Source organism: Centroberyx gerrardi, chromosome 22, assembly GCF_048128805.1.
Source record: "Centroberyx gerrardi isolate f3 chromosome 22, fCenGer3.hap1.cur.20231027, whole genome shotgun sequence".
Classification (NCBI taxonomy): domain Eukaryota; kingdom Metazoa; phylum Chordata; class Actinopteri; order Beryciformes; family Berycidae; genus Centroberyx; species Centroberyx gerrardi.
The window spans coordinates 15,409,675-15,431,048 of NC_136018.1; the positions used below are offsets into that span (position 1 = coordinate 15,409,675).

The window sequence follows — 21,374 nt, forward strand, 5'->3', positions numbered from 1 at the left end:
TACAGTGGTTTTTTAGATGTACAACTCATTCAGATTTAATGGGACATTACTGTTTTCCGGTCATATTTCTGTGGAGGAAACTCCAGAAGTTCAGAATCAGAATTTCTCTTTTTTGCCTTGTACAACAGGTGCACAAGGAATTTGACTTTTAACCACAGTCAAAACACAGGTAATAATCTTGACGAGAAGTTGATCTTGTGAAAGCTGTGGTGTGTTCGTTCCTGCAGTAGAGAATCGGGAGACAGCGGTATTCTAATTTATTTCAGGACTTAAAGAGGAAGTACACTCACTGGAGCTCGCTTATTAAGACACAAACACTAAATATATCGGTAAAATATATCATTTTTTATTATCCATATGGAAATACAAAATTAAGGTACATGCATTGGTAATGGCATAAATATAGTGTGATCTAAATAGAAATGCTAAAAAAGAGCTATTCATACAATTAAAAAAAAAAAAAAAAACAACCTTAATGACAATTTTGATTTGAAAGACATTCCACAATATGACAACATTTGGAGAAGAAGCAGTCAAAGCAAAGAAACCAAATATAAATACATTTTGCCGCATGAACATATGCTTTGGTCAGAACAACAGAACCAAGAACTAAGCCAAGAGCCAAGGAGATGAAAACAAATTGATGACCAGTGGGCTGCCTCCCACCCTGAAACATTGGGATGTAGGATGAAAACAGTTTACAAAAAAGCACAAAAAGCATATCTTTCAAATAATACACCAATATTACATGACTATCTGATGATAAACAGCACAAAACCGGCATTACTGATCAATGTGGAATAGTCAATTTAGCAAATATATTAAAGTGAAGTAGTGGTAATCAAAGCAATGAGACCTAGTGGACCAAAGCAGCATAATAATAATCAGTTTTATATAATAGTAGAAGCCATTAAGTGTTTATGTGTACCATAGATTTTGTCTGTCTGACATCTCAAAAGACCTAATCCTATGAAGCTTTTTTCTCACAGAAACAATGTGGACCATGTTTTTGTATTTGCTTTTTTCTTCTTACCACAGACAGTTTGGCATTGGATATACAGATACATCTAGCTCTGGGAAAATAATGGATAATATGCATGTAAAAACATACTGTCACACAAAACATGATATGAAAAAGGCACAATAAGCTGACAATGTATCATGATATAATAATCTATTACATAACTACAACTGGGAAACAAAATTTACAAACAAATATCACAATTTTGTGCCGAAGTAACAAGTCATTGTTCTCCATTGTTCTCCTTGCTCATTTAATTCCTTGTAATGGAAAGTCACCCGACCTTTTTGTTTAGGCCGCTGTTTCACAGTTTCAGCTTTGTTTCTGATACTGTGGCTTGTAAACCCAGCATAGCAATCAATCTTCGTCATAAGTCGAGCATATCATTACAGCCAAGTTTAAACTGTTAGTGTATATCAAGGCGTTATTGGCTTGGAGTATGAGTGTAGTTCACTGTGGAAGAATAGCACCTTGGAGCTACATATGTGACAAAGTCACAGTAAATGGAGGTGCATACATAAGGGCACTTCTTAGCACATATGTATATAAATACACACACGATCACATGGTGCATGCATTATGTGCACGCACACAGTTAAGACCTGAGGATGTGACAGCAACATTTCTCTCCATGATATAACTGCAATGAAATAAAGCTGAAAAAAGTATCAAACTATAATACAATGTTCTTTCAATTACATTTCTGGTAAAACATTATGCATTATGTTGTCTACACACACTTGAAATTGTCTGAAAAAATAAAAACCATCAAATGTTGACCGTAAGTCCTTGCATGACACATGTTCGGAGGATCCTGTGTAGGCTCTTATATGGCACTTATCTTTTCTAAAAACAACTATTCATTCACTGTAATGTTTTCCTTAAAATGTTGATAATGACTAACCCTCATGTAACGTCAGCATAATATAGAACTCAAAACAACTGGCCAAGTTCAGCATTGCTATTTTTCAAAGGCACCTTGGCATAAAAATTCCATATGAAAAAACAAAGAAAAATGAGACTTAGTCCGAAAAGTCACAAATATGAGGAGAGAGCTAGTCCCAGCCAGAGCTGTCATCTACAAAGAATTATGCTGTTGAACAGTAAGGCCCTGGAACAAATATGGTATTATTAACCCTTTTGATGCTGCTGTGGACTTCAGCAAATTAAAAAAATCCATGGCACACCCATGTTTTTAAATTGGGGAAAAAACCCTCAAAAACATTCTTAATCACATAAAGCTTTGTATGGCCCAAAAAAAGAAAAACCAAAGACAATGTGTTGTAATAAGCTTATCTGGTTGAATAAGAGTGAAGTCAGGTAAACCTTTTTAATGTCCTTTACACTTAAGCAAAATCTCAAGGTACACCTGAGCTCACTCCAAGGCACACTGGTGGACCACAGCACCATTTCAGAACCCCTGAACTCTTACTTTTCGAGGATTGACTGCTCTTGCCTGGCCACAATGGAAGCAGATTGCCTAAAACGCTATAATTATCTTTTGTCTGCCTACAATTTCACCTGAACACATCGCATAAAATTGTAAACCCTGCCCATCTTGCAATAAAAAGATTAAAGTGGCTTGACCGACTCAAGGCTTCTCTCTCTACACACCAAGAAATGAGTAAATCCCTCGGTGCAGATGACAAAAATGTCCATCCGGATACTTAAAAAAAAATCCAAGAATGAAGAAGGAAAATAAAGCTCCGTAAAGCCACAAAGACAGCGATCGGAAGCTTGTCCTGTAGTGCGTTGGCCATATCCCGCCGCCCATGGCCTCATCGCTACACCATGAACTGGGTGTATCCTTCAGCACCGGTGACGATGACGTCCATCCAGATCCTCATGGCCTCGGGAGAGGGAGCAACCATGTAGTAAACCCTGTCGTGGGTCTTTACACTGAAGGTCAGGGACGGGTTGGGGCTCTGACGGAGAGAAAGGAGGGAGAGAGAGAGAGAGAAGGAAGGGAGAAGGTAGTGAGGGAAGAAAAAAGGAAGGAGAGAGGGAGGAAGATAGGGAAAGGGATGGAGAAAAGAAGGAGGAACAGGGAGAGAGTGTAGGAGAAAGTGAAAGAGGGAATGCAGAATGATGAGTGGGTGATAGAAAGAGGAAGGGAAGAAGAAGAGTTGGTAGGTGGAAGGTATTGAAATATTGCATTTTTTATGGCACAGGACTATCATGCATCACTCTCCTTTATCTCTTACACACCCACACACATGCACACACACCTTATGTGCGTTCTTCAAGTGGTCGTAATACACTTCCTCAATGGCTTGGAAGTAGATGACTCCTTTCAGCTTGGCTTCATGCTTGTCTGCAGGAAAGAAAATCACAACAATAGATATAAAACAGAGAGGAAACAGAGAGGAGAGAAATGCACTGTAGCTGTGGGTGTGTATTCTGTGTCTATACATGTACAATATACAGTATTGTACAGTACAGTATAGTACATACTGTATGCCCTCTGCCTGTTTCTCTGTCTGTATGTGAATGTCAGTGCATTTGTCACACATGTAGTTGCGTGTCGGTCCTACCTGCGTAGTAGGAGAGCGTGCGTCGGTTGCGGTCGAAGACGAACCAGCGTTTCTTCCAGGTCTTGATCTTGCCTCCCATCTTGACCAGGTAGCCTCGGCAGGTCTTTTCGGTGATGGACAGGTGGAAGCAGGTGTCTGCGCTGTGGCCCGCCGACTCGATGTGAGCCCGCAGGTCAAAATCATCCTTTCGCACCGGCAGGTAGCGGGTTAGCGGCCGGGACTGGAGAGGAAAGAGTTAACGAGTACAGTGAGAAAATGGTTCAGATTACAACAGAGAAATATTTTTGGAGGAACAGAAATGTAACCAGGAACAATGCCATTACTCTAAAAGTCTTGAAACAGATTTAGAATTTTCTTTTATGTTTATATAATTAATATAATGCATATAGTTTTATATCATATATAAATCTGAATTAAAGCATATGATAATTGAGTACTTGTTCTCCTTCTTCTACTGCCAAGAGAGCAAAAGATGATGAATGTAGCTTATACTGAATACTGTCAGCAGGGTAGGGATCAGAGCCATACAGAAAGGAGGAAATAATAAATCAAGCAGAAAAATTAGTTGCAGAAATGAGAGGGAATGCTGTGTCCAAAAAAAACCCATGAAAAAGCTGACATCAAATTCCTGTGTGCATAATGAGAGGACAATGGAGGAAAGGGGTTCAAAATCGTCTTTACTAGTAAAATATATGATAAAATGCTCCTTATACTGTTGAGAAAAAACTTAATTCTTAATTCTGCACTTTTGGCACTTCTCTAGTTGCAGACTAGCTGCAATGATAGTCATGCAATGTGAGTGAGCCTATAGATGGACTAAAAATAACTGCTATACCATAAAATATTTCATTTGACTGTAATATACTGTACATAGAAGCACATTTTCCTTCCCTCTCTTTCTCTCTCACCTGTGCCCTCTGCTTCTCTCGCAGCTTCACCTCGCGGTCGATGAGTTTCTGTCGTCTGCTCGTCTCCTCCTGCAGCCTTTTCTCCAGCTCCTCCCTTCTTCTCCTCTCCTCATCCAAGGCATGCTTTCGAACCTCCATCTCTCGCTCCTGAGGGATGATCGAAACATTACAATGCATTGCAAAACACACACACATACAACTGGGGCAATCGCGTAATGTTTTATGAAAACGGCAATCCCTGGCAATTTTTAAAGGATGTTATGAGGTAAGGTAGTGCCTCTACGGTATAAGTGTGGGCATTTATCAAAATGGCAAGTCCTTGTACATGTGCAAGGGACTTATCAATTTTACAAGAAAAACATTTAATTGGGGTTAAGCAAAAGTTACAAAAAAAACAGGAAGAAGCATGATAGTGGGGTACATTGTAAGCAAATTTTATTGTACTTTTTTTGTAGGCTATTGTGTTGTTAGCCATGCTGACATATTTGGCTGTCTCTTCTGTCAACAGGCTGTAAATAGTAACAATAAAAAGATCTTAAAGGATAAGGCTGGTGTTTTTTAATGCATTGCTTACTGTCAACAAATCCTATAAAAATAACAAAATCAGCAATGATTTTGTTTTGCCAACAAGTCTCACCCATGTAGCCGGTGCCCAATGAAGCCATGTCCCAGCAGCCATAGAACTCCATTGTATTAAAAAAAATGATTAAAAACACGTCAAAGAGCCATGCCGTTGCTCTGGGCAACATATTTCATCATCGCGATGCACAGGGCCGGCCGACTTTTTCCTCAAACAACTTAATAAGCCGGCTGTAAAGACGTTTGCGATCTCAGGAAAGTAGTTCCGTAGCATCGAAAATAGTCCCCGGCATAATGAAGAATTTGTTCCCACTTGAATTTGATTTGGTTATAACTACAACAGCCTGACTTTTCGTGGTAACAGTTAGAGATTTTTAAAATTGAAACTATGTCTTTGTGAGCTGTATTTCAAGGTTTTTAGCTTACAATTGGAGCCAATGACTTCTGGGTTGACAGCTAAAAAGGGAACGTGGGAAGTCAGAAAGTAACGGGAGTAGAGCATTGTTGATTTTGTTATTTTCATAGGATTTGTTGACGGTAAGCAATGCATTAAAAAACACCAGCCTTATCCTTTAAGTGCTAACAGGCATGATGCTATAAAACTGACAGTCTGTTCTTTTGCCTAACATTTGTATTTTTATGTGAAATCCAGTTTACACAAGATGATTCAACAGTATAATACCACTTTTTGCTCACTATCCCAATGCTTGACTGTATATTTGACTTATTCTGTATAGACACAAACGTATTATGTATGGGACATTCGCCTTACAATAGGTGTGTTACAGTAGGTGTGTTACAGTCGGGCAGAACAGTTTGTTTAGGGGTGAGTGAGTGAGTGAGAGAGCGAGAGAAAGAGAGAGCGTGAGCGAGCAAGAGAGTGATTTGATTAGAATATATAAAAAGTATAAACTTTAAAATATCCATGAACATGTTTATCTGTACTCAAGGGATACACATGAAACGCTTATTCACAATGTGGTCTTCAGTGGAGAGAGAGAGTGAGAGTGTGCACATGTGTATGCATGTGTGTGTTAGTGACCTTGTGTTCAAGGAGGCGGTTCTTCTCCGCCTGGGCTTCTCTCAGCAGACGCTCCATCTCCTCCAGCTTGGCCACATTTGAGGTACTGGCACTGCAACACACACACACACACACACACACACACACACACACACACACAGACACATACACATACACATTAGAAAAACATGTAAAATTTGTGTTGTACAATCAACCACTCAGCATATAGTCAAGCCAACACAAACAACTAAAGCAACTTTCCGAAGGTTGACTATGAGACACACACACTATGTTCTTCTGTATTCCAGCAGGCCTGTATTACATTCCTGATGTATTCCAGCAGGCCTGAAAACTTTGCGTAATGTTATGAGTGTGTGTGCTGGCTAGAGTCTAGACTAAAAGAATTCTGCTGCTGTTCATTTCACTTTCATTTCACTTCAAAGGAACACCTGGAACAAGTCGGATGGTAACCTCATACACTCCCCCCCCCCCCCACCTCCTCTCTTCTTTCATCCACCTCACCTCCTGTCTCTTCTTCCATCCACCCCACCTCCTCTCTCCCTCCATCTGCCTCCGCCTTCTTTCCCTGTATCATTCCCTCAATCTGACTACTGGACTGTATGAAAAAACTCTGGCATTAAGAGGTCTGGAACCTTTTCCAAGCTTCCAGTGATTCAGGTTTTACTTCTTGGAGCTGGAGCTATGCTGTGCCGGTAAGAAATTAGCCCAAAACAGCTTACTGGCAGTGACTGTGTATGTGGAATTTTATCTTACTGGACTTGTGTGTGCTTACTGGCTCTATCAGCTTACTGAACAGGATGCACAGGGAACTATCAGGGCCTCACAGATTCCAGTGTCACATATATAGTAAATAACAGTTCTGCCTCACCTTCATTCCCTTTGCCCCTACTTTCCACTTCACTCCCTCTCTCACACTCATCCTATGTATATGTATATACAAATTGTTTATTTCTACAAAGCCAGATATAGCCACAATGATATATTGCAAGCCAACTAGCCAACTGTTGTGCTGCCTGTCATCATCATAATATATAATATAAGCTTTCCAAATGTAGCTACCGTTGCTTTCTCACACAAATCCTTTTCTTTCTTACTTTTTTAGTGTCTATTTTTTCAGGTGTTGCATTTTCTAGGAATCTCTGGGCCAGTTTCAGAGTTCTGGAGGATTTTTTTAATATTAGTTTCTGACGAGGCTTAATCCATGTCTGAGAAACAGGCCCTCAGTCTGTGTGATAACTGCCATGTAATCTTGTGGGCGCACACACACACACACACACACACACACACACACACACACACACACACACACACACACACACACACACACACACACACACACACAGTCATGGCTTAATAAAGCATTCCGTTTGGCATTCCAACCCCAAAGCTATTCTCTCCTGAGAATACTCTGATTATTCTGTGTTTGTGCGTGTGTGTGTGTTGGATCAAAGAGGAAATTCATTAGGAATGGCAGCCTGGATGTCAAGGCAACTTAAGGATCACACCATCTCTCTCTTCCTCTCGCTCTCTCTCTCTCTCTCGTAGTTTTTTTTTGACACTCTGCTGTGTCACTGTCTAGTTCCAGGACTCCCAGACTGCAGACAGCTGGTATACACATGGCATACATTCTCAATTGACGCTACATCACAGGGAAGGGATGTGTGTGTGTGTTTGTCTATGTGTGTCTTTGTCATAACAAATCTAATTTCTACCTCTCCCTCATTTTCTCCTCTCACTCCATTACCCCCCCCCCCCTCTCTCTCTCTCTCTTTATCTCTCTTTCATCCAGAGCCAGAGGCAAACAGATATCCAGTGTGTTTCTGTGCTGATGTCACAACATTGTTCAGATGAATGGTCCACATTAGACTCAGTCTAAACAAACCAGGGAGGGATGGAGGGAGAGAAGTAGATTGAGTAAAGGAGAGAGGGAGACGGATTGGGAGAGAGAGAGGGAAGAGAGAAAACCAAAAAAAGAAAGGAACGAGAGGAGAAGGGTTTCCCGCTCTCTTGTAATTCTTCCTAATCGGCTTCAACAGTTGACAGTTTCATTAGCTAAATCATCCCCACACCTCTCACTCTATACTTTGCCATGGCTTAAAATTAACACCAACCACCAACTACATGCTAGGAAATGTTTGATTCCGTTAGCCACTTTGGCAGGTAGCCAGCCTGTTCAACATCATTCCCTTTCATTATAAAAACTACTTTGGAGGGTACAACATTCTTCATTCCATAAGCCAATGTAGTCGGTTGACTTGAAATTATTTTAATGCCCTCATCTGCAATATCTGCTATATTTCAGTCTAGTAGTTAACTGTAAAATCAGAACATTGCACTGTCAATCACAAAGAGTTAGATTTTTCAGCACAAGAGTCATATATGTATTTAAACCTAAAGTACCTGGAAGTAATCAGATTATATCACTGTTTAAGTTTGTATATTACAATGTATTATCCCGCTGATTAAAATATATTAGTGGCCTTTCCTAAACCGGCTTATGCCAATCAAACTTCCCCTATCTCCCTCCCATCACTCACACCAGTATTTATTCATCCTATTTTATCTTTAACATCCATCCATCCTTCCCTCCCTTCCTCCCCCTCTTCCCACTATGATTCCCTTACCTCAGTCGATGAGAGGGAATTGCGCTCATAGTCATCGTAGACCAGCTCAGTTAAAATCTGTATTTGACTCCGGCTTCAAATATTTGGACTACTTGAGGAGCGCTTGGTTTGTCTTGTTCCGACACTTGTACCTCCTCAAAACTGGACACATCACTGGCAAGATGAGACGAATCAAGTCCTCTGCATATATTTTCAAGCCTTCAAAATGTATTCTGCTACTATTTTGTCCAGCACTGATCCAGTTACTCCCACACATTAATTCCAGTCCAATCCAACCCAACCGAGTGTCACGCAATCCAAATGGAGCAAGCTATTCCAGGCAAACTTTTACAATGCAGAGAGGTCAACCTGCAAATGGTTTGGGACCATACAAAATCTATCTGCAGAAACAAGACCGTACCATTCAGAGTAACAAGGGGAGGGGAGAAAAAAGGACTCAACCACTGTAAATAGGAGAGAAGGAAGAGCACCACACATGGTTTTAGTCCAGATGGGGGGCTGGACCCCTGAATCTACCTCCACATTCATGCTGGTTTGCTCAGTTCATCTGAACCTGAGGGGGGTTGAATGTACACACACACACACACACACACAAACCAACACTCAAATGCACTGCTTCATGTTTTCCTTGTTCCGTAACCTGACCCCTAGAACACTAATCAAGACTTCTCTACAACACACACACACACACACACACACACACACACACACACACACACACACACACACAGAGCTCTACGTATCCTATTCTCCGAGGAGAGACCATGAAAGGCGGGAAACCTCTGCTTTGCAGCTCCACACACTTTTTACATTAACTCACTTTCTCCTCTCTCTTTGTTGCCCCCCCTCTCCCCCCTCTTTCTACAGTCAATGTTTCACATTATAAAAACAAAGGGACTTTTTCTCTATTGTCCGGTCTCTATCTTGTGTCTGTCCACAAATGTGCTCTTTCAGGGTTTTCACAAGATAATGTTTTTTTTTCAACATTCAACTTTTCACTGAGGCTGTTTCCTTGCTTTGTCTGTCATCCTGATCACAATCTCTCTTTCTGTCTCTCCTCTCTGTCTGTCTGTCTCTCGGCTCCATTTTTCACATCATACAAAGAGAGGAAATGATGAGAGCACCATAAGTTCATCGGTACATACTGGCACACACAGAAAATACAGGCTAAACAACTTTTCATTTTTCTTTGTGATGATTGGTAATGTCCACACAATGCAGAAACACTCACGCCACACACAGCCTTCATCTTTCTTACTACTATTAATACCCACAGATGTGCACACACTTGCATATACACACACACACCACAATCACTCACCTGGAGACGTTGTCGGGGGAGCAGGCGGAGATGCTGGTTTCTATGGAGTCTGAACTGTCCACACTCATTGTGTCAAAGGCCTGGTTGTCACGGTAACCAAAGGCATCGAGGTAGACGTTGGTCTGGGAGGCTGCCCGCGAGCTAGGCTGACCTGAACACACACACACAGAAAGAGAAAAGAAAATCGGCTTCAGTAACATGCAGTAACTTACTCTTTAAGGTTGTGTGTGTGTGTGTTTTACCTGTCTGAGCCCCTCCCTCTGGGACTACAGTTTGCCCATAGGGCACCAACTTCGGATCACAATGCCCTGCCACCGTGAAAAACACTCACACACCAATGAACACTTCACACACCCGAGAGGTGCAACTGCTTCAGGTTCAAAATGTGTCCAAATGGTAGGACTCACAAAAAAATACACTGTATCAAACAGTATGATACATGTAATTCAAAAAGGAGGTAGGAGAAATCTGTGCAATCCACATATAACAACCACAACAACATTAACAAAAAAGAAGTCCAGAAAGAAAATGACATATCCTTAGACATAGACAGAGGGACGACAAAATCACGGCCCAGATACTTTGGCGAGAGAAGCTCATCTACTGGCTACAGGAAACACACACACACACACGTGATACCATCTACCCCAGAAGGCAGACCCACCCATCTGATAACCCAGCTCAAGGGACCAAAGGGACCAGATAAATGTGCCAGTGCCAGGAACTAAAGACACAAAAATACTCTGCAAATATTTCAAAACACTGATCTTCTTTCTGAATATCTGTCTCATAGAAATACTGTAATAAAACAATTATATAGAAATAGACAACACTGATGGGAAATGCTGGTTGATGTTGGTGGTTGGATGTGGACTTAATAGAGATCCACTTAAAAAGGTGGATTTTTGTCACAATACATGGCAAAGGCAGCTAAAAAAAATTGTATTAATTGTATTAACAATACAGTTGTTTCACACTCATTCCAGCACCTAAAGTGAATGTGCTTGCATGTCTCTGCTTTTCATAGATTTGGATAAACACCCCCCCCCACACACACACACACACACACACACACACACACACACACACGCACCATACTGAAACCGCTTGATGGAGTTGCCCTCCTCCACTTATTCCTACGCTATCTCCACAGACAAATAAACAAATGAGACACAGTCTAATCCACCAAAACACACAAACACACACACAAGGAGGCATATGCTTGTGCGCACACCCACACTCACACACAAAACCTCAAATGGGGAATGATGTGACCATATATGGGACATTTTCACATTACAGAAATGAGTTGATGTGTGCATTTGAGAGTCGAGTGTGTGTCGAGAGAGAAACAGAATGTGACAGCCAGAGAAAGAGTCTGAGTGAATATGTGTATTTGAGTCTGTATATATGCGTCTTTGTGTGTGAAGTTACATGCCTCTCAGTGTGTGTGCGTTCGTAAGTGTGAGCGCTTTGTGTATGTGTGCACTGGTGGGAGCTGCTGTGTGTGTGTGTGTACCTTTATGCAGACGTCGAGATTCTGTTTCCTTGTTGGATATAGAGAGCAATCTGGGTAGAATACTGCCACAGCTGGAGCTCTGCATCAGGGGCTGATGGGACTGCGGAGGACCATGGAGAGAGAAAGCCTCAAATCAGTATTTCCATGCTTCTTTTATTACAATTTTTTTGGCTCTATAGCATCTAGAGCAAAGCATCTTGCAACTTTGTACATACAGTCAAATGGGAAAATAGACTATAGAATACAGACAGACCAACAGAAAGTCAAAGTATGACATCGGGTGAGTTGTGTTGTTTTGTGTCATGTACTGTATGTTGTGTGTGTGTGTGTGTGTGTGTGTGTACCTTGTTAGGGAAGCTGCGTCCCAGTGTTGCACAGGTGAACTGGGGGGGCATGGTGGGTGTGGTTTTCTTTCTGGGTAATGTGTCACTCAGATGGGACCCGCCTTCTTTCTCACACCTCTTCCTCTCCTCCAGCAGACGGAAGTGCTGATCACACACACACACACACACACACACATCACAACAACAACACAGGGTACAATTTTCTGATTTAGTCACACTGTTTCTACACATTGTCCCTGCCCACACAGTTCCGTACACACACACACACACAGAGCACAATCTTACAGATATTTCTACTACTCTGTTCTCAGCCACATATCTAAAGACAGGCAGACAAATAAACACACGCATACTGACACACACACACACACACACACACTTTACCTGCCTGTGTCGGTGATGGTGTTTTTTGACAGGAAGGGGGGGAGGAGGGGAGTCGGGGAGGGGGGAGGGGTCTCGGTACGTCACCATGTTCTCTGGCCAATGAACGGAGGGTGTTTTGGGGAGGGGGCGGGGATTCAGATGGCAGGAGGAAGAGGAGGAGGAGGAAGAGGAAGAGGAGTGACAGTCGGCATGAGAGGAGGAATGACAGAGCTTTGAAAAGAAGAGAGGAATACTGTCAGAAAACTGAAAGAGTGTAAGAGAACTGAGAAAAAGGGGGAAAAAAGCAGAGAGGGAAGATTACAAAGTACTATGTAGGAAGGAATATTAAAATGAACAGGAATCTGTACTGGATAACAACACTCTCATACACACACTCTTTACATGTATGTAGGTTTGCGTACTAAAATACACACGCAAGCCCTTAACACCCCTACACACACACCTCATCCTCCGCTGGTTTGGGGGTGCTGTCGTCAGGGGAGGGGCTAGGCTCGGGCGCAGGGGAGGGATTGGCCAGAACGGGGCGAGGGGCAGGTTTAGGGTCGCCCCCAAGCTGTGAGTAAAGCTCATTGATTTCACTGACTGTGACATAGCCCTGGAACATAGCATGTGGAGAAACGGGGAGAAAGACAGGGTGAGGCATAGCATGGAGTGATTCAGCCATATTAAGACATGTTATTTCAGCAATTTGGTAGTGAGTGGAAACTTAGAATTAGTTGTTAGATCGATGCAGCATTTGTTTGCGTTCTTATCAGTTTCAAAGCAAAAATCAGAACAAAAACAGTCATATTATAAACAGCAGTAATAAACAAGTCACTTTGACACCATATTGTTAACATTAAATGAAAGGAGCACACAAGACAATGATGTTACTCTTGCAGAACATTCTTACATGGTTATCTCAATGTTAAGACACGTGTGAGTATGAGCTGTAGTTAGGGTGAGCGGATCAAGGAAATGTCAAGTCTCTGCCCAAATTCCTAGAACTGTATCATTCCCCCTTTTCTTCCTGGCTTCCTGTGACTGGCACTTGAACAGGCAATTGGATTTCAATTCCAGTCCCTTCAATTAAGAGATGGAAGAAAAGAGGAGAAGACAGGAAGGAAGGAAGGAAGGAAGGAAGGAAGGAAGGCAGGAAGGAGGGAAGGAAAGGCTTGATTTAAACAGAACATCTGCGCAGAGAGGAAAAAGAGATCAAGAGAGGGTACCTCAACGCTCTTGATAGAAAGAGAGGAAAGGAGGGATGAGAGGGCCCGCAAGTTGGCAGGAGGAGAGAAAGCGGCAGAGGTGGTGTCACAGCAACGATCGCTAGGGGACTGACACACGTCAGCCAGTGAGGCTGTATCCTAGGAAGCAGAGAAGGAAATCCCACCCAGGTGTGAGGGGCTCGCCATCTTTAGGAGTCTTTAAGAATCCAAAGAGTAGGACAGGACGCATTGTAACTGACAGCTGTCAACCAAACGTACCTCCTTCAGAGTGAAACCCCGCCCACCAGTAAGGTCAGCGTATTTTCGTTCCAGAGTGCCAAGGTTTTCTTTCTCCTAAAAGACAGAAAAAGGGAGTTATTCTTGACATTCATATGCACAATATATTTATTGCATTTTGAAATGTAGTAAATGAAACTAAAGTAGACAGCAAACATACACAAGCATGAGCACACACACACACACACACACAAACGCATGCATGCAAAGACACATGCCCTCATACCCTCTGCAGCATCACTTCGAGGTTGCTCCTCTCCTTCAGGAAGCTGTCCTTCTCTCGCTGAGCCTGCTGGGAAATCTGTGCTGCCTGCTTCTTCAGAGTCAGCAACCGCTCCTGCAGCAATAGTGATACAGTGCTTATTATGCGGTTCTACGTAGCTCACTGGATAGAGCATAGCAATGACACTACTGGCAATGTTGGGAAACCAAATGGGTTTGGATGCTTTCAGATATTTAAAACTATTTCAAACATAGCGTTTCAACCCAAACAGTTCAGTTCCAAACAACTAGTCTGTTGCACCAAGAGCCAGTCCTTAGCAATTAGGAGAAGGCTGAACATAGTTTAAAATATGCCATGATTGGAATTTTTATGGATTTCAGAGGATTATGGATTTCCTATAAACCAAATATTGTAATACTGTACTGTATACAGTTTTTGCCCAGGTTTGACACACACACGCGCGCGTGTGCGCACACACACACACACACACACATATAGCTGTTACCTTGCGTGTGACGGTGCTGCGCTGGTAGTCTGCGATCTCCCGGAGAAGCTGCTGTGTGTGGATCTCCTTCTCCTCATCCTGCCTGCTCTCTCTCTCCAGCTGCTGGAACTCCAGGTCCTCAAAACGCTTCGTCTCCGCCTCCAGCACCTCGCAGTCCTGACACACACACACAAATGCAGGCATAAACAAAGGTAAGACAAAGAGAGAAATGCCATGTATACAGGACAAGCGTATACACACACACACACACACACACATAAGGAAACATGCAGGCAGACTGATACAGGAAGATAAACAAGAACATATACAAGCCCAAAAGACCTGTGCACACACACACACACAGAATTATTGGACGCATGCAAATACAGGGCCAATACAGGATACAAACATGACAATAACATGCATGCAAACACAAACACACACAAACACAGACTGTTTGATTAAATGTTTAGTAAGACCCTATCCTAAGGCATAAATGAGGAGAAGCTTGTGAACACTTAATCTCCCATGTGAAACAAATCATATGAATTATCTCATGGAGCACTTTAAAATAGGACAGACTCGCATACAAAAGTGCAGAAAAACCTTTTCAACTCACAAAATGATGAAGATGTAGAAAATATCACTGTTGGGTGAAAACTTCACAACTCCAAATTTAAATTCTGAAAAACTCTGAGTCTTAGTAGTATGAGATTTACGCCCAAAGGGGTGATATGATTGTCTGAGTAGGTGCATTTTGTCTTGTAAAAACCCTGTGAGAGAAAATGAAACTGCTTGGGACACAAAGGAATATGTCTGAAATCAGATATCAAAAAGCACCATCTCATCCCAAAATGCACAGACACAGACAAAGCAAACCAGACACACAGATCCATGATGTTTCTGAACAGTCATGCAGAGAACACCACCACAACAAAACCAGCATTTGAGTCAACATGCAACATGTTGCATAAGCATTCCCCCAAAATAGAGACAATTTATTGGTGCAGTTTCTCCAAGACAATATAAGCTACTACTGGTCTAGAATTACTGGTCAATGATCACAAAATCCTCAAGGAATACACTGACTTTTTGACAAATTAAGTAATTGATCAACTTATTGTGTGTCGAGAAGATTAGTGGCAGTTTCACTTCTTTGTGTTCAGTATTTGGTATGTTATGGTGCACTGTCCACTTAACATACACAGTGTGCACTAAAGCTTTAGCAGACACTGCAGCAAACTAAATGAAATCTGGAAACACACATGGTGAATTTGCCACTAATCCTGTTGTTGGTATGGTGATCAAAGAGCAGTGATAGGCCAATCATAGAGCTCATTTGTCCAAAAGTCAGTGTATTACTATAACAGGCAAATAGGTCTCAGACCTTAACTTATACTATACGATACTTTATGAAAAGCTCTGGTGAAATAATGATCAGACGTGTATCAAAATTAAAGGGAAAGGGATAGAGAGAAGAGAGGGAATGAAGGAAGTATAAGATCAAAGACGGCAGTGAGCAGAGAGTTAGCTCAGTAAAAAAAACACATTTTCATGCAAATGTGTGCATGTTCACATGCATGTTCAACTATAACAAGTATAATATTATAATAGCGTATTTCTTTGTTCGAGTCTGTTCATGTGAACATGAACATGTGTGTTTGTACTGTGTTTTGAGTGTGTGTGTGTATGTATTTGTAAGTGTGATTACATATGCGTGTATTTATGTTTACGTACCAGTTTTTCATGTGTGAGTGTGTACCTGTGTCCATGCATGCCTGTGTGTGTTTCCCTGTATATATGTACGTGTGTGTGTGTGTGTGTTTTTGCGTGCCTACATGTTCATGCTTGCATTTTGTCTGCATGGATACGCATATGTGTGTTCACACATGCAAGTGCATATCTTCCTGTGCATGTGCGTGCGTGTGTGTGTGTGTGTGTGCGCACGTGTACTGACCCTGGCTAGCTGCTCCTGCAGGGGTTCCTTGGTGGCCTCAGGGCAGCTGTCCAGCTGGGAGCGCTGCTCACACACACTCTGAGCCAACCTCTCTACCCTGCCCTTCTCTGCTCGCAGCAACTCGCACGCCTGGCATAGGCACGCACACATCCATATGTGCACACGTAAACACGCATACATGCATGTACACATTTGTTTATGTGTACATGCAAACACACACACACACACAAATACGCACACACAGGACAGAGAGAGGATGGCAGCGTTAGTGGGACTGGGGAGCCACAGTTAGTTACTACGGCGACCAGGGCTGCAAGATTGGCCTAGAGGGAAGGGAGGGAGGGAGGGAACGCTTGAGGGAAAAAATAAAAGGATGGAGAAGGGGAGAGGAACAGGGAATAAAGGCAGGAGGGATGTAAGAAAAGTGTCCTGAGTCCTGCCTCCTGCCTTCATTTCCTCTATCTGTTCCAGGAGGGCGATGGAAAGGAGGGAGGGAAGGGTAGAAGAAGGGAAGGGTTAGGGAGGGAGAGGGGGGAGATGTCGAATGGTTCAATGGAGGGTGGACTAACGGACGGTTAATGGTCCTCTCTACATATATTACAACAGACACAGTCGTCCAAATTCCGTACAAGCACACAACTTTGCCTACTTTATGTTAGCATTTTGAAGAATCAGCGCAACACCATCTAATCAAATCATTCTTGCTCTCTCACCCTCTCTCCCTCTCTCTCAGTAGCATGGTGGTGTTTTATCATGTATCTACCAGCTGTGGGGTCGATGGAAATTTCAGAAGCTGGCCAGGACTCAACCCAACAGAGGAGAAGGTGCCAACCCAAAACACACACACACACAAAATTCCACCCATTTATCCACTTACACCTCCCACGCTGTCATTGATATTCTATATTGGTATAAATGCAGACACACCCCCCACACACACACACACAAGGCTCTCTCACTGCAGTGAGTGTAAGATAGGATGACTTGGTGACCGCTATACTCTGGGCAGTATTAGCAGTTATATATTTGGAGCAGGGACAGCATGAGAAGGATTAACACCTACCAGTTAGTCACATGACCCTTCAATGTATGTGTATGTGTGTGTGTGTCACACACACACACACACACACACATACACATTTACAAATGCATGCGCTGGTTGCGTCCTTTGTTGTACATGTTTAAAGATGAGATGGTATGTAGGGTTTTAAAGACTTTTTAAAGACTCTTTTAAAGACTTTTTTCCCCATCGGGAGCAGTGTGTTTCTCTTCTCTGCTTGATTACAAACATCACTTACCAGTCTATTGGAAAAAAATGCAAACAAATTGCAGAAAATGCATCATTAAACACCTTAGTCTGTTATGGGCCCTCTTGGTGTGAAGCATCTCAAGTGTCCTCTCACCCTTGAATGTTAACCCAACAGTGTAAACTCTCTTTCCTACCTTCTCTTTCTTGCTGGGTCTTGGTCTCCATGTTGGCCATTTTGTCATTCAGTGTTTGAAACAGTTACAGTTCACTGTGTTTAAGATACTTTAATATACTTTAATGCATACTGTTCAATACCTTTTCTTTTTCCTGTTGGGACTTGGTCTCTAGGTCAGCCATCTTGTTGTGGAGTGTCTCCAGAGCGTCTTTTTCCTGCTGGAGAGCAGCTAGCTCTGAATCCTGTTCAGCCTCCACCAGAGCTCGCTCAACCTCCACCTTGGATACACACCAGTCAGATTTCAAGACTCAACATGAGACTAAATTAATTTGCAGTGTGCTTCTCTATATAACTTTCCATACTGCCTCCTTTATCTTATCTCTCTACCTCTCGGACAGATTCCTCCATCTGGTTGTCCAGTTCTTTGATCTTTTGCTCCAGCTCCTCCATGTTGTTCAGCACCTGGATCCTCTCCTCCTCCACGCGCCTCACTTCCTCCTCTGCACGCCTCATTTCCTGTCCCCGACGACGAACTCCATCCTCAAGCACCTGTTGATGACATCATCAGCAAAGGTTGTAATAGTACTGATAACTTTCTCAGACGGGATATTGGGGATTCATGGTAAAGCATTAGTTGTGATAATCACTGACAACTTTATGTCTGTCATTGTTTTCTTAAAAGTAATTTGATTGGCCTTGGTCCGCCTACTTTACCCTGAATGGTTTAGCTTGATTGCATGACTACCATCAGGTGTTGCTGGTCTATATAGTTTACCAGTGCTTGTGTGCTTTTACTCTTGATCGTGAAGAAGGCCGCAAGTCCGAAACATTATCCAATAAAGAGTATTTCCTATGGAGCTGGAGTGTGCGACACACCTTTTCTTGTTTTCTCCTGTTGACCTCCAGTGATCAGCACCTCTCAACATATTTTTGGTGTGTGTTACCTCTCTATTATAATCACTGACAACTTGACATCATCAACTCAATAATGTGGTGATCTGAAGAGGAATGGTTGTGGGAATGGTATCTCTATAGTATACCGTTGGCATAAGTTAAGACATAAGAAATACCCCCACCTTTATTACCAATTAATTCATGAGTGAAATCTGATTAGGAAAAATGACAATTCACCTGCCCATCTTCTCCCTTGTTACTTTTCAACAGTTTGCCCACTGGACACATTCACTGCAATATGTCTGAACCTTAAATAATAGCTAAATAATAGTTGGATGGTGCAGTGCTGAGAAATAGTTTTTTAAAGTGATGTTGTGGTGAAGCTGTACTACTTTCTTAAATTACAAACAAATGTGGGCAGCTGTTGACAAGAACCAAGTGCAAATACACGCATTCGCTCCCACATACAAGCACGTACACACACACGCTCACACATGAACGCCAGCTGTCAATTCTAAATGGCCACTCTTAGCCCTCTCTAATCTAATAAGTGGACTGTAAATATCTCCCATCTGTGTACGCATCTGTGTATGTGAAAGATATGTGTGTAGTTGCACTGGAAGTATCAAGAGGAGTGATCCTTGTCACTCTCATCTCTCCAAGAAAGAAGTAAGAGCGTATCACTTCCCACATTAAGTTTGATTAAGCTTCGATAAAGCTGTCCAAAGGTGCTACTCTAGCAGTCTTGTTAACATGAAGGTAGGTGATGAGCTGGCAACTCTACACTCTGCACTTCACTTTACACTCACATCCATTAAAGGTGTGAAGCTGGACAAGACCTGTGTGTTTGTATAAAGTACAATTTTCTGCACATTCATTGTATTTTGTAAAGTGATTCTGATTCTGACTAACCAATAACCTGTCTCTGACTGTGACTGCTTGAAATGTTACAATAAATAAAGCTTTGATATTACACAATATTTGATATTGTATCATTGTATCAGCACGATATGACATTCACATTTGAGGAAGTAAGCACTGTATTTCTTACCTCATTGTTCCTCTGTGCACGTGGAGAGGGAGAGGGGCCAGAGCTTCGCAGACTGATGGCTGGCGACTCCGCCCTGTTGTCACGGTTTCCGCTGCTGCGCCTCCGTCGTACCTGCAGATCATCATCATAGTAACCGTTCTCTGAACCGGTAGAGGTGATGTGTCCATTCCTGGTCGTTCCATTAATGGCTGAAGAGTCGGAGAAGACAGACTCCGGTGCGTCGTCATCGTCATCATTCAGTTGGAGCTTCTCAAGCTCCCGGTTGATCTTTTGGAGGTCTGCCACGGCAGAACCAGGACTCCGCTCAGTACCCGTGCCCCCTCCGTCCCTCTCAGCCCGGCCTAGCTCTGAACACAGAGACAAGATGGTCTCTAGCCGCTGGCGCTCCTGAGATGAACACACACACAAGAGTTACAGCAAGTAGAGATGTAATCCTGTATCATTCAATAGTACTGACACTATAAGAGATACAATTTTAATTTACACTGCAGCCAAAATCCAGGCGGTTATAATACCGTAAAGTGCTGGATGTATCCCCTGAATGGCATATATTACAAGGTGAGACAAATCAATCACAACTCAAATAGAAGAATAATGGGAGACCATATTCAAATTAAAATGCATTTTTGCCCAAGTCAGAACTAAGCTATACAAAACAATTTGTATGCAACTTTTTCATAGTATCCTTTACATTTTTCCTATGTGTTTTTGAATTGGTCAAATAAATACAAAGAACTAAATTAACAAAATACCCAAAAACTTTCTTCTACATTGCATATTAGAATGGAAGAATCACAGTAACTGAGCCAAAGGGTATTATCCTTAAGTTTCCATTACTCAGGTTACCTGAGGAAGCATCGCAGCAGTCAATTCCTCTGGTTAAAATGTCCTTGTTTACTCTGACATACACTCAGTAACAATCCTTCAAAATCCCTCTATATGCTCTAAATAATCTAGTCTTTAATCTTTAGTCTTTAAAAAGTGTGTTTTTCCCTCACTGAGAACCCCTGTAAGAAGAGCTCACTCTCCTTGCCACGATTCTGCCTGCTGCCCCCAACACAAGCTTTAGAGGGGGTGAGCTATGGAGGCTGCAAAGTGTCAAAATACTGCCCTATAGGTTCAGCTGTAACCTCTCTGGAGGGAGAGGGAAATATAAGCCACACGGCAAGCCTGTGTGAGTAATATTAGAGAGGGAAAGATAAGGGAATGAGAGAGAAGGAAAGAAGGAGGGGGTTAAAAAAAAGGAACGAGAACAGAGATGTGACAGATTGGGAGAGGGAGAGAGAGAGAGAGAGAGTACTAATGAGAAGGTGGACAACTGTCAACTGTGATCGGAAGTGTGCATGAGAACAAGCCGTGTCTCCAAATACAGGAATGTGTATGTGCCTGTGTGTGTGTGTGTATTGGCTCTTAGGCAACAAGAGACTTTCCAGGGAATCGTGCTCTAGGATGGAATCTGAACCGGATGGAGTCTGGACCATTAAAAGCATTTATTGTATTATTATCATAACTTAACTCATTCAAGTCAATATATGTAATAGTATAAGTGACACACAATTTTCATGGCACAAATCGTTGATC

General features: G+C 42.3%; 1 protein-coding gene across 3 annotated transcripts in view; it reads right to left on the minus strand.

The window, feature by feature from the left end:
• Positions 1–330: 330 nt before the first annotated feature.
• The window catches only part of phldb2b (pleckstrin homology-like domain, family B, member 2b), a 50,066-nt gene continuing 29,022 nt past the window's right edge, over positions 331–21,374 (minus strand). Inside the window, exons 9-24 of one of the 3 annotated variants that reach the window (XM_078291332.1) lie at positions 19,794–20,180; positions 18,236–18,397; positions 17,989–18,126; positions 16,425–16,553; positions 14,489–14,644; positions 13,987–14,097; positions 13,743–13,817; positions 12,719–12,871; positions 11,893–12,036; positions 11,549–11,648; positions 10,030–10,180; positions 6,085–6,175; positions 4,464–4,610; positions 3,556–3,775; positions 3,250–3,335; positions 331–2,946 (exon numbers count right to left, since the gene is read on the minus strand). In XM_078291332.1, the coding sequence (XP_078147458.1) occupies positions 2,806–2,946; positions 3,250–3,335; positions 3,556–3,775; positions 4,464–4,610; positions 6,085–6,175; positions 10,030–10,180; positions 11,549–11,648; positions 11,893–12,036; positions 12,719–12,871; positions 13,743–13,817; positions 13,987–14,097; positions 14,489–14,644; positions 16,425–16,553; positions 17,989–18,126; positions 18,236–18,397; positions 19,794–20,180 (2,391 nt within the window). In that variant the 3' untranslated portion in view covers positions 331–2,805. The remainder of the gene's footprint in view (positions 2,947–3,249; positions 3,336–3,555; positions 3,776–4,463; positions 4,611–6,084; positions 6,176–10,029; positions 10,181–11,548; positions 11,649–11,892; positions 12,037–12,718; positions 12,872–13,742; positions 13,818–13,986; positions 14,098–14,488; positions 14,645–16,424; positions 16,554–17,988; positions 18,127–18,235; positions 18,398–19,793; positions 20,181–21,374) is intronic. The other 2 variants (XM_078291333.1, XM_078291334.1) reach the window with 2 other exon arrangements.